The sequence below is a fragment of the Mustela putorius genome, unplaced genomic scaffold, assembly GCF_011764305.1.
Source record: "Mustela putorius furo isolate JIRA1106 unplaced genomic scaffold, ASM1176430v1.1 tig00000196_pilon_pilon_pilon, whole genome shotgun sequence".
Lineage (NCBI taxonomy): Eukaryota > Metazoa > Chordata > Mammalia > Carnivora > Mustelidae > Mustela > Mustela putorius.
In genome coordinates, this window is record NW_025421310.1 from 9,181,109 (window position 1) to 9,193,174 (window position 12,066).

Below are 12,066 nucleotides of genomic sequence, written 5' to 3' on the forward strand. Positions count from 1 at the left end.
GCACAACATTGGCTGTTTTCACTTGTCCAGTTAGTCCCTTATAATGGCATGGCTGCATTCCTTGTTGGGCAGGGAGCATTAAAACAGTGGAATGTGGGGCGCCTGGGTGGCTCAGTGGGTTAAAGCCTCTGCCTTCGGCTCAGGTCATGATCCCAGGGTCCTGGGATGGAGCCCCGCATCGGGCTCTCTGCTCGACGGGGAGCCTGCTTCCTCTTCTCTCTCTGCTTGCCTCTCTGCCTACCAGTGATCTCTGTCTGTCAAATAAATAAATAAAATCTTAAAAAAAAAATTAAAAAAAAATTCAAAACAAAACAGTGGAATGTGATAAGAAAACAGGTTGAATGAGAACTGGTTAAAAAAATAAGAGGTCTACATATATTTAGAGACTGAGAAGTAGAGTGAGAAGTTTGGGGGCTGTGGTAGGAGGAAGGTCAGAAAATGTCCCAGAGACGCCTGGGTGGCTCAGTTGGTTAAGTGGCTGCCTTCAGCTTGGGTCATGATCCCAGTTTCCTGGGATCGAGCCCCACGTCGGGCTCCTTGCTCAGCAGGGAGCCTGCTTCTCCCTCCGCCTCTGCTGCCTCTACTGCCACTCTGCCTGCCTGTGCTCGCTCTCTCTCTCTCTGTCAAATAAATAAATAAAAATCTTTTTAAAAAAAAGTGTGAATTTGGTTCTGTTTTAACTTTGTAAAGCTATTTATAGATAGTCTTGCTTGATAGCTTGCTCGAGTCTTGCTTGGTAACTGGGTAGTAGCATTGAAACATAGAATGTTACAGCTTTGAGTTCTAGGAAAAATGGTAGATATGGCAGGTTGATGTTTTGTTCCTGGATGGGGAATGAATCTCTTAACTGGTGGATGACAGAGATGATGTAGGAACAGATAGAGAAAGATTGTGGCATTAGTTGAAAAAAGAAAATTTGGGAATGAGTATGTCAAGTAGATTATAATGGCAAATATAGATATGGTTTATATGGATATAAATGAGCTATGTTTGTGCTATCCATTGTCTTGGCCACTGGCCACACACATTTAATTAACATTAATTATTTTAATTTAATTTAATTAACATTAAGTAAAATTATAAATTCAGTTTCTTTTTCTTTTTTTTTTTTTAAAGATTTTATTTATTTATTTGACAGAGATCACAAGTAGGCAGAGAGGCAGGCAGAGAGAGAAGAGGAAGCAGGCTCCCTGCTGAGCAGAGAACCTGATGCGGGGTGGATCCCAGGACCCTGGGATCATGACCTGAGCCAAAGGCAGAAGCTTAACCCACTGAGCCACCCAGGCGCCCCACAAATTCAGTTTCACTGCTACTCTGGTCACCCGCATTCAAGTGCTGAATGCCACACATGGCTAGTGGGTACCATATTAGAAAACACAGATACAGAACATTCCCAAGATTGTAAAAAATGTTGTTGAACAGCACAGTACACAGTTATAGTATGACTAAACTAAGTGGAGAAGGTCATGTTTCCACCAGTCAGTACAACTGTACTCTTCTCTGGGACAAGGGCAGATGATCCAAGGACCTTTTTTTTTCCTTTTAGAGAAAGAATGTGCATGCGCATGAGCAGGGTAAGGAGGCAGGGAGGGAGAGAGAATCTTTTATTTATTTATTTATTTTTTATTTATTTTTTTTTATTATTTATTTGACAAAGAGAAATCACAAGTAGATGGAGAGGCAGGCAGAGAGAGAGAAAGAGGGAAGCAGGCTCCCTGCCGAGCAGAGAGCCCGATGCGGGACTCGATCCCAGGACCCTGAGATCATGACCTGAGCCGAAGGCAGCGGCTTAACCCACTGAGCCACCCAGGCGCCGGGAGAGAGAATCTTAAGCAGCGTCCACATTGAGCATGGAGCCATTTGTGGGGTTCGTTCTTACGACCCTGAGATTATGACCTGAGCCAAAATCAAAAGTTGGATACCTAACTGACTGAGCTACTCTGGTGCCCTAGAGGACCTATTTTTAAATTTTAAGTGGACATATATGTGTTGATATATTAGACTGAGTGAGGTTGTATCATTTTTACATAAGCTATTGAAGTATTGAATACAGTATTACTCTTAATAGGTGATTGGTGTTTTATGTAAGTTTAGTTTTGGTGTACAGGTGGAATGAAAGGGGAAAGGTTTAGTAACAAGGCAGTTGTTGAATATTTTACCTCAGTAGTCTTGGGATGAGATGCTTTAGGTCCTGCATTTTTTTTTAAGATTTTTATTTATTTATTTGATAGACAGAGATCACAAGTAGGCAGAGGCAGGCAGAGAGAGAGGAGGAAGCAGGATCCCTGCTGAGCAGAGAGCCCGATATGGGGCTCGATTCCAGGACCCTGAGATCATAACCTGAGCCAAAGGCAGAGGCTTTAACCCACTGAGCCACCCAGGTGTCCCTAGGTCCTGCATTCTGATTTTCCAATTCTACCCCTTTGTTTTGAAAACCCACATCGTTTATATGTTTGATGAGTGATGTCTCTGGATTTATTTTCAGATGCCTCTCCCAAAACTCTTAAGACTTGGAATCCATGAAATTCTTTTTCTGGGTCTTACTCTTTCTCTCTTCATTCTTGCTATAGTACCTCATCTGGTTCTGTGTAGTTCAAATATTTAAGTACTGTTTATGTACTCATGACTTAAAATTATTATCTGAAGGAGCTCCTGGATGGCTCGGTTGGTTAAGTGTCTGGCTCTTGATCTCAGGGCTGTGAGTTCAAGCCCTGTATTGATCAAGCTCCATGCCCATTTAAAAAAGTGGTATCTGAAGTCTAGAACTTTCTCCACACTCATAGATCTAACTGGAAACATCATAATTGTTCTTGAATGTGTATATTATCTCAGACCTGATATATCCCTCAAAATGTAGCGCTTGATTCTCCATAAATGCCAAACCTCTCTCCCTAATCTTCTTCACCTTATTAAATGCCACCAGTCCAGATGTGTAAACCACATACTGAGAAGCTATCCTGGATGATTCCCTTTTCTTCCTCTGCATTCATTCTTACAGTGAGGCTTATCTTTCCTCTTATCACTGTCATTCCCTTCTCTGTACTGTGTCCTTGTTCTTGCACATTTCTCCATCTCTGTGGTGGTCAGTCATGCTGAAGCTGCTGTTACCTCTTGCCTAAACTCTGCAGTAGCCTCCTGTGTATTCTCTCAACATCTTCATCCCTCCGGTTTATTCTTCATACAACAGCCATATTGGGATATATTGGGAAATACCAATTCAAAGTGGGTTGTGTTCCTTCCAAAAATGTTCAGTAGCTTATGGCCATTGCTCTTAGCATAAAATCTAATTTATAACAAAGTCTTACTACATCATCTCTATGTTCTCAATTCTTCCTCCCTTTTCATACTTAACTATTTCCACTTCACTTAAGCTCAGGATAGTTCAGGCACACCAGCCTCTCTTGTATTTCTTGATCATGCCTAAGTTATTTTGCCTCTGGGTTTTTGCATTGGCTGTTCTTTCTTGGAACAAGTAGGCAGAGAGGCAGGCAGAGAGAGAGTGGGCAGGAAGCAGGCTCCCTGCTGGCAGAGAGCCTGATGTGGGGCTTGATCCCAGGACCCTAGGATCATGATCTGAGCTGAAGGCAGGCGTTTAACCAACTGAGCCATGCAGGCGCCCCTTATTCTAATGTTTTTTTTTTTTAATATTTTATTTATTTACTTGAGAGAGAGACAGTGAGAGAGAGCATGAACGAGGAGAAGGTCAGAGAGAGAAGCAGACTCCCCATGGAGCCGGGAGTCCGATGCGGGACTTGATCCCGGGACTCCAGGATCATGACCTGAGCCGAAGGCAGTCGTCCAACCAACTGAGCCACCCAGGCGTCCCTATTCTAATGTTTAAATATCATATTGTAATATATTCCCAAACACCAGCACATTGAATATTTGTCAGGTGAATGGATCCATTCCCTTCATCTTCTTTTGTTTTATTCCAATCATAGTGTGGTTCTGTTTTTACTTTTGTCTCCATTTTGCAAGGTCCTATTTGGAAAGAAGAATCCCAAGTTATATTCATTGTAGGCTATCCGTTCTTTCTAAAGTAGCTGTTCTTCCTTCTGCAGTTTTAAAATATCTTTTTTCATAGAACATAGGGCACATTTCTCTTAGACAGGGATCTTTAAAGAGCTAGCCCAAACCATGGCACTTTTTTTTTTTTTTTTTACATTTTTCCCCCTTAAAATTATCATGGATGTTTTCATTGTTCTTTTTCCTAGAAGAAATATGGGAGATTGACCATATGCACTGGCACCCAGAAAACCAAAATGAGAGTAAAACCTTGGAAAGAGATCAGCAAAGTTATGCACTTGGAAATAATTCTGATTTATGTGAAAGTCTTGTTCCTTTAACACAAAGACACAATAAGTTTGGCTCACATTGTAAAAGTTTGAAACCACATTTGGGTTTTGTTATTCAGAATAGAAGATATGCAGGAGAGGACTCTGATGAGTTTAGTGGATGTGGGACATCATCAGTCTACATCCAGCAGGATACAACTCTTAGTGGACTTAAATGCCATGGATGGGTGAAACCCAGTGGCATTAGATCACAGTTCAATGAACATCAAAAAACTTATACAGAAGAGAAAGCACATGAATGCAGTAAGTGTGGGAAAGCCTTCTCCAAGAAGGCACAGCTCATTAGGCATCAGAGAACTGAAAGAGGAAAGAAGCCACACGGATGCAATGAATGTGGGAAAACATTCATGAGGAAGATTCAGCTCACTGAACACCAGAGGACTCATACTGGAGAGAAACCCCACGAATGTAGTGAATGTGGAAAAGCCTTCTCTAGAAAGTTGCAGCTCATGGTACATCAGAGAACTCATACAGGAGAGAGACCCTACGGGTGCATTGAATGTGGCAAAGCCTTCAGCCGGAAGTGCCGGCTCAGTAGACATCAGCGATCTCACACTGGAGAGAAACTCTACGGATGCAGTGTGTGTGGGAAAGCCTTCTCCCAGAAGGCATACCTCATTGCACATCAGAGACTTCACACGGGGGAGAAGCCTTATAAATGCAGTGAATGTGGAAGAACTTTCTTTTTCAAGTCGGACCTGACCAAGCATCGGAGAATTCACACAGGAGAGAAACCTTACGGATGCAGTGAGTGTGAAAAAGCCTTCAGGAGCAAGTCAAAGCTCATTCAGCATCAGCGAACTCATACTGGAGAGAGACCGTATGAGTGCAGCGAATGTGACAAAGCCTTTGCCCACGTGTCGGTCCTCATTAAACATAAGAAAACTCACACAAGAGAGAAAGCTATAAATTCACTGAAGGTGAAGAAACCTTCCTTAGGGAGTCCTAGCTCTTTGTACATGAGTGAACTTGCACAGGAGCAAAGCAACATGAACACAGTGCCTGTGGAAATACCTTCTTTGGGAACTCAGCCCTCGTTAAACCTCCGTGAGTTCCTTGGGGGTAGAAATGTAGTGTTTGTGGAACAGCCTTTTCTAAGAAGTCAGGCCTCAGTAGGTAATCGGGAATTTCCATAGGGAATAAGTCTTGCAAATGCAGTGAATGTGACACCCTCTTTGATAAATTATGTCTTATATATTATAGACATTGTGTAGGAAAGTGGTACCAAAATATATCTGATATCAGAAAAGCCTGTAGCAAGAATCCTCGACATATGTCAGAGTTCATTTTGGACACAAATGCTATGGGATGCACTGGTGGTATAGAGGTATAGAGGTGGTATAGAGGATAAGTCTGTGAGAATTCAGACTTACTAAATTTCTATGAAATTTCACTGGGCAGCAATGCAGATAATGTGAGAAAACCTTTTCCTGGAGGTGATACCTCCATTGGTATCGAAGAATTCCCACAGGACCAGAACATTAGGAAAGAATGTGGTGATGATTTCAGTGATAAGTTCTCCCTCATCCCATCAGAGAAGTGTAGAAACATACCTCTAGAGACATTGAATATGGACAGCGTTTTCAGTAAAATGTGGAAGAACTCATAGGAAGGAGAAACCCCTGAACACAATAAAAGATGGAAATTCTAAGATGGGGATTCTTTGCCAAACTAACAACTGTGTCACAATTTTGAATCTTGGGAATCTGGGAAAGACTTCTCTAATAAATGAAATCCTGTGTTATGTAGCAAAAACCTGTGAATGTGATGAATATGGACCTACAACTTTATTAGTCTCTTATGGCTGTTGTAACAAATAACCATGCATTTGGTGGCTTAAAACTACACAGTATTATCTTATAGCTCTGGAGTTCTAGAATCTGAAATGCGTCTTGCTGGACAAGGGGTTGACAGGGCTCCATTTCTTTTTGGAGGCTCCAGGGAGAACCTGTTTTTCTTTGTCATTCCAGCTGCTAGAATTTGCCTGAATTTGTGGTTTGCAGACCTCTTCCACCTTCAAAGCCAGCAGTGGCTGGTCAACTATTCCATCACTCTGACACTGACTCTTGCCTCCCTCTCCTACATGTAAGGACCTGTGTGACTACACTGGGCCCACCCAGGTAATCTAGGATAACCTCCCTGTCTTAAAATCAGCTAATTAGCAACTGTAACTCCACCTACTACCTTGATTCCCCTTGCCTTATACTGTGACATACTCACAAGTCCTGGAGGTTAGGATGTAGACATCTTTGGGGGCCATTATTCTGCCTCCTTCAGACCACCCTCTGGCACCCAATTATTTGTATCCATACCACATGAAAAATACATTCAGTCTGTCTCAGCACCTCCAGATGTCTCAACCTATTACAATACCAACTCAAAGTCTAAAATTCCATCTAAATCTTGAGTTTAAACACTCTAAATCAAGAATTGGTTGAGGCTCGGGGCGCCTGGGTGGCTCAGTGGGTTAAGCCGCTGCCTTCGGCTCAGATCATGATCTCAGGGTCCTGGGATCGAGTCCCGCATCGGGCTCTCTGCTCACCAGGGAGCCTGCTTCCCTCTCTCTCTCTCTGCCTGCCTCTCCGACTACTTGTGATTTCTCTCTGTCAAATAAATAAATAAAATCTTTAAAAAAAAAAAAAAAGAATTGGTTGAGGCTCTGGATATGATTTGTCCTGAGGCACAGTTCCTCTCTATGAGCCTGTGAAATTCTAGAAACGATTCACATGACCCTAAAATACCTAATTACATCTTTTACTTTAAATGCCTTTTGCCACATAATGTAACATAGTTACAGGGTCTGGAGATTAGGACATGAACATCTTTGGGAGTCCATTCTGCCTACCACAAAAACATTAGATGTCAGAGTATTCATACTACAGGATTCCTATCTAGCCATTAAATAAATCTAGAGAAGCGTGTTCACAGAGAAGTAATTATCTTTGATAATTACAGTCCAAATACAGTAACTTTTTTTCTATAATCAGGGACTCTTAAACCTGTGTCATTAGATGTGACAGCAAGAATACTATTAAGATACATAAATGATCAGTGCTGGAAATGAATTCATAAATGCTCTAAAGGAATGTGAAATTTATGTGCTGCAAATGCTGTCAAACGTATTTGTATGTATTCTGAAATCGTATAAATCAACATCCTATTCTGACTGTAGAATGCATATTCCATAATGCACCTAAGTAACAGAATTCTTCACAGCCAATTCCAACAACCTTTTTTGTTTAACAGGAAATGTTTAATTTTATTCACTCAGTAAGTAACAAAAAGGGAATAGGCAAAATATATGAATGGCCTGTCTTCAGACATAGAGTAATAGGAAGATCAGCACAGCTAACTTGAAAGAAAGGAAAAAAATGAAGGGAGTCTTATGACTACCCCAGCCTGGACAGAGTTTCCATTCTGTAGCATAGGGAGGGGGAATCTCATCAGATCTTGGCAGTCTCTCCAAATCGAGGCAGAGTTTAGAATTTGGAGAATTCAAGGTGACTCAAATTTATGGTGCAGGTTAAAGGAGAGGAGAGGGCTGCACCCAAGGCGAACCCATTTCTCCACATGATTTGAAGTTGTAATCAGCACATATGTGTGAGGAAGCTCCCTGGGCTGGAGGAAGAACCACTGGAACGATCAGGCAGAACTATTCTTGGAACTTGCACAGGTTGGGAGTAATTTGTTTCCACCAGTTGGGATGGAAACCCCTCCCAATATTTGGAAAGTCACAGCGGAACTTAGAAAAATAGTGCCTCAGTGGGTCACTCAGATTAGCTCTAGAGTAATGGCTGCTCTGAGCTCTCCAGACAAAGGATAGATACAAGCTGCTACAAAACCAAACGGTTTCCAAGCAGTTTAACTGTTTCCCAGACCTACACCCAGTAGTATTTAAAGAAGAGAAAAGAAGTCCATCAACTGAGAAAACCAACAATGTGGAAATCAGTGTCTGGCATCTAGTCAAAACTTACCCAGGTATGCAAAAAAACAAAAAACAAAAACAAAAAAAAACAAAATTAGGACTTAAAAACATGACGAAAGGTCAGTAGAGACCCAGGATTGACTTGGGTGACAGAATTAACAGAAAATGATGTCAAAACAGCTATTATAGATACTCTGTCTGCTTAAGAATGTTGTAGTAAATGGATTATAAAAATTACTGTGGGGTTTCTCTCCACATCAGCAAAGGGGTAGATGAGGCCAGTCTAGTGACTGGAGCCCCAACCCTAGGTTGTTCAGCCTTCCAGGAAGAGGCCAGAAGGAGATCATTTCCATCAGTGAGGACCTGATCCCATGAGGAGGAGACCCAAGCCCAGCTGAAGTTGGGGAGTGTAGTTTGGTCTCTTTCTAGTCCCTCTGGCTTTTCTGGGAACTGAGGCACCTGTGCTGAGGCACAGTTTTCTGGAAGGTGCAGTTTGGGGTATATTGTCTTCCTAGTTAGTGGCTAGTGCTTCTTGGCTGTTTGGCTGCCATAGGGGTTCTGGAACATGCAGTCCATCTGCCTTTGTTTTTCTTCAAATGAGAATTCTGCCTGGGTTCAAGTAGCTATTAAAGAGGGTGCCTGTCAGACCCTATTAAAGATGACTGGGGCTTCTATATGCAGCACGTGAGGGAATTGGTTTTCTTGGGGTCGATTCCAAGCTCATCCTGTGGCTCAACTTGGACAAGGTGAGATCTTGGTAGGTCTTTTCCTGCTGTGTGACTGCAGCAAGAGATGGCTCTAGAGAGCTCTTGTTGTGTGGGAGGCATTTGCCCTCATTCCTCCTGCTCTGGGGGGCTAGGTGGACCCCATATTAGGAGCTTGGGAGGGGAATTTGTGGGTCCTACTGAACCTTACTGTTCCCTTGATCCCATCCCTTCTGCTCCTGATCTCAGAAAAAAGCTTTGGTAGTCTGTGTTCTGTGGAGTGTTTTGTCCTGGCCTCCTCTTAACAGCTCTTGTCACCACAAACAGAAAAACTTCTAGAGCAATGTCTGCCATGCAGTGCCTTGAAGACTAAGCAAGAAATTTTGAAATAGTATTGGTATGAATGGGATGATGATTTCAGTGGAAAGAAATTTGATTTACCTACTTTAGAACCTCACAACACAGTCTATACAGATTTACAGATTCTACCTACTTTTGTCTTGATTTCCAGTCTAGAACTTGGGTCTCTAGATTTTTGAACCTGCCAGACTTCAGGGAAGAAGTCCAGAATCAGCTATCCCACAAGAAGTTGCCTAGTGCTAGTTCTGTATAGGGGAGCAGTTACTCCAGGTTTGGCTTTCTCTGTATTTGTGTTTTAGGGATGAAGGTAGACTAGAAATTCCTAGCTGGTGTGTGGGCTGATTGATCTGCTCTCTGAGGGCTCCATTTTCTTTGTTTCTTTCTTTTTTTTTTAAGACTTTATTTATTTATTAGACAGACAGAGATCAAAAGTAGGCAGAGGGGGAGGCAGGCTCCCCACTGAGCAGAGAGCCCAAGGCGGGGCTCCATCCCTGGACCCTGGGATCACGACCCGAGCCAAAGGCAGAGGCTTAACCCACTGAGCCACCCAGGCGCCCCGAGCATCCAACTCTTGACTTGGGCTTGGATCACGATATCAGGGTCGTGGGACTGAACCCTGTGTTGAGCTCCACACTGAGTGTTGAGCCTGCTTGGGATTCTCTCTCTCCTCCCCACCCACCACCCCAAACCCCTGCACTCATATGTGCTCTCTCTAAAAAAAGGAACTCATCCCCCATGAAAAGAAGGGTGTTGAGTAATTGTCAAAACTAAAAGCTGGGGTGCCTGGGTGGCTCAGTGGGTTAAGCCTCTGCCTTCGGCTCAGGTCATGATCTCAGGGTCCTGGGATTGAGCCCCCGCATCAGGCTCTTTGCTCAGCGGGGAGCCAGCTTCCCCCTCTCTCTCTCTGCCTGCCTCTGTACCTACTTTAGAACCTCTTCCTCTGTCAAATAAATAAAATACTTTTTTAAAAAAAGAATATTAAGGGGCGCCTGGGTGGCTCAGTGGGTTAAGCCACTGCCTTCGGCTCAGGTCATGATCTCAGGGTCCTGGGATTGAGTCCCACATCGGGCTCTCTGCTCGGCAGGGAGCCTGCTTCCTCCTCTCTCTCTCTCTGCCTGCCTCTCTGCCTACTTGTGATCTCTCTCTGTCAAAAAAAAAAAAAAAAGAATATTAAAAAAAATATCTAAAAGCTTGTCTGTCATTGAAATGTGTCCTTTATTCTTTTTTTTTTTAAGATATTTATTTATTGGACAGAGACACAGTGAGAGTGGCACAAGCAGGGGGAGTGGGAGAGGGAGAAACAGACTTCTCACTGAGCAGGATGAGATTTGGGGCTCCATGTAGGGTTCCGTGTGGGGCTCAATGTGGGTCCTGGGATCATGACCTGAGCCAAAGACAGAGGCTTAACAACTGAGCCACCCAGGTGCCCCTTGTCTCCTTTACTCTTAATCAGAGCTTGCTTGTCAGATAGGCAGAACCAGAAAAGACAATAGACTAAAAATGCTGATGATTTCCAAAGAACAGAAGAAAATGACCAAGGCCCTGGTGGGTTTTTGTTTCTTGCCCTTGTCATCATGGATTTGCAGAGGCTTATAAAAATAACAATTGGAAACATACAAACACTCCTAAATTCCGAACTGAAGGAAGAACAAACCATACAGTCAACATTAGGGCAAAGGTAGAATAAAATGTAGACCACTGAATTTGCTAAAGGAATGCAGATAAATAGATATATAAGAACGTATGATGTAGGGGGGCCGGCTGGCTCAATCGGTTAAGCAGCTGCCTTGGGAAGAGTGGCAGCTACTAGGTTCTGCTCAGAAGAATCTATATCTGGGTATGATGCTAGAGAATTCTAGCAATCTGTGACAAAAGTTAAAGATGATTGCTCTGTGTCATGCAAATTGTCACAGACCATAGCCTTTCCTTTTTTCAGTTGCCCTGGCTTCCAAAGAGCTCCAAGATACTGGAGTTCAGTTTATAGGCAATAGATTATTAGTCTGTCTTCTGTTCCCAGATAGAATTTGTGTGCTCTCACCTTAGATAGATACTTGATCTGTCAAGGTGAAATTGTCAATTCCTGAGACTTTCATGCTTTTCCTTAGATGTCTCCCACCAAGTCCAATTATAAGTGTCCAAGTCTTTGTCATTTCCCATGAACAGGCTATCCAGCTACCAAGCCAGAAATGATCCTTAATTTTGACCATAAAGAAGAGTCATGGAGCATAGAAAATGAAATGCAATGTCAGTACTTTTCAGGTAAGTGAACAACTGAGAACAAGATGTGAGACTTTGAAAGTAACGTAGTTGGCCATGAGAGGATGACCCCTTCCAAATGCATTTTACCAAGGGTCAGGCTTTAGAGGTCCTTACCAACACCTAAATAATTAATGAGGCTCTCATTTGCCTGGTGTTTTGGGGAGATGTGCTTCTCTTTTTCTCTCTCTGGATTGATTTATGTTTGGTAGAATGTTTCCTGTACAGCTTCCAAACCTCCTCCTCCTCTTCTATTTCCTCTGTGGCAGTGGCCCTTCCTGTTTTCTCAGCAGCTCTTATTTTCACCCCTTTTACCTGATCAAGAGATGTCACAATTCTAGTTAACACAGAAGCCTTTTATCCTAGGTTCAGGTTTTTGGACTTCCGTGGGCCTTTTCTGAATGTATCAAAACAAGCTAGAAGGTGGGAATGTTGACCACAGTGGTGGTGTCTAAATATATTAGAG

At 42.8% G+C, this 12,066-nt stretch overlaps 1 protein-coding gene across 5 annotated transcripts in view; it reads left to right on the forward strand.

The window, feature by feature from the left end:
* Window positions 1-12,066, forward strand: part of ZNF577 (zinc finger protein 577) — a 37,894-nt gene that overhangs the window by 19,813 nt on the left and 6,015 nt on the right. For 3 of the 5 annotated variants that reach the window (XR_001177645.2, XR_001177648.2, XR_006605896.1), the window contains exons 7-9: window positions 4,215-5,402; window positions 6,326-6,475; window positions 11,508-11,603. Coding sequence is in view for 2 of the 5 variants with exons in the window: in XM_045077420.1 (XP_044933355.1) it covers window positions 4,238-5,491 (1,254 nt within the window). In the remaining 3 variants the exon portion in view is untranslated. Of the gene's footprint in view, window positions 1-4,214; window positions 6,167-6,325; window positions 6,476-11,507; window positions 11,604-12,066 lie in introns of those variants that run through there. The other 2 variants (XM_045077421.1, XM_045077420.1) reach the window with 2 other exon arrangements.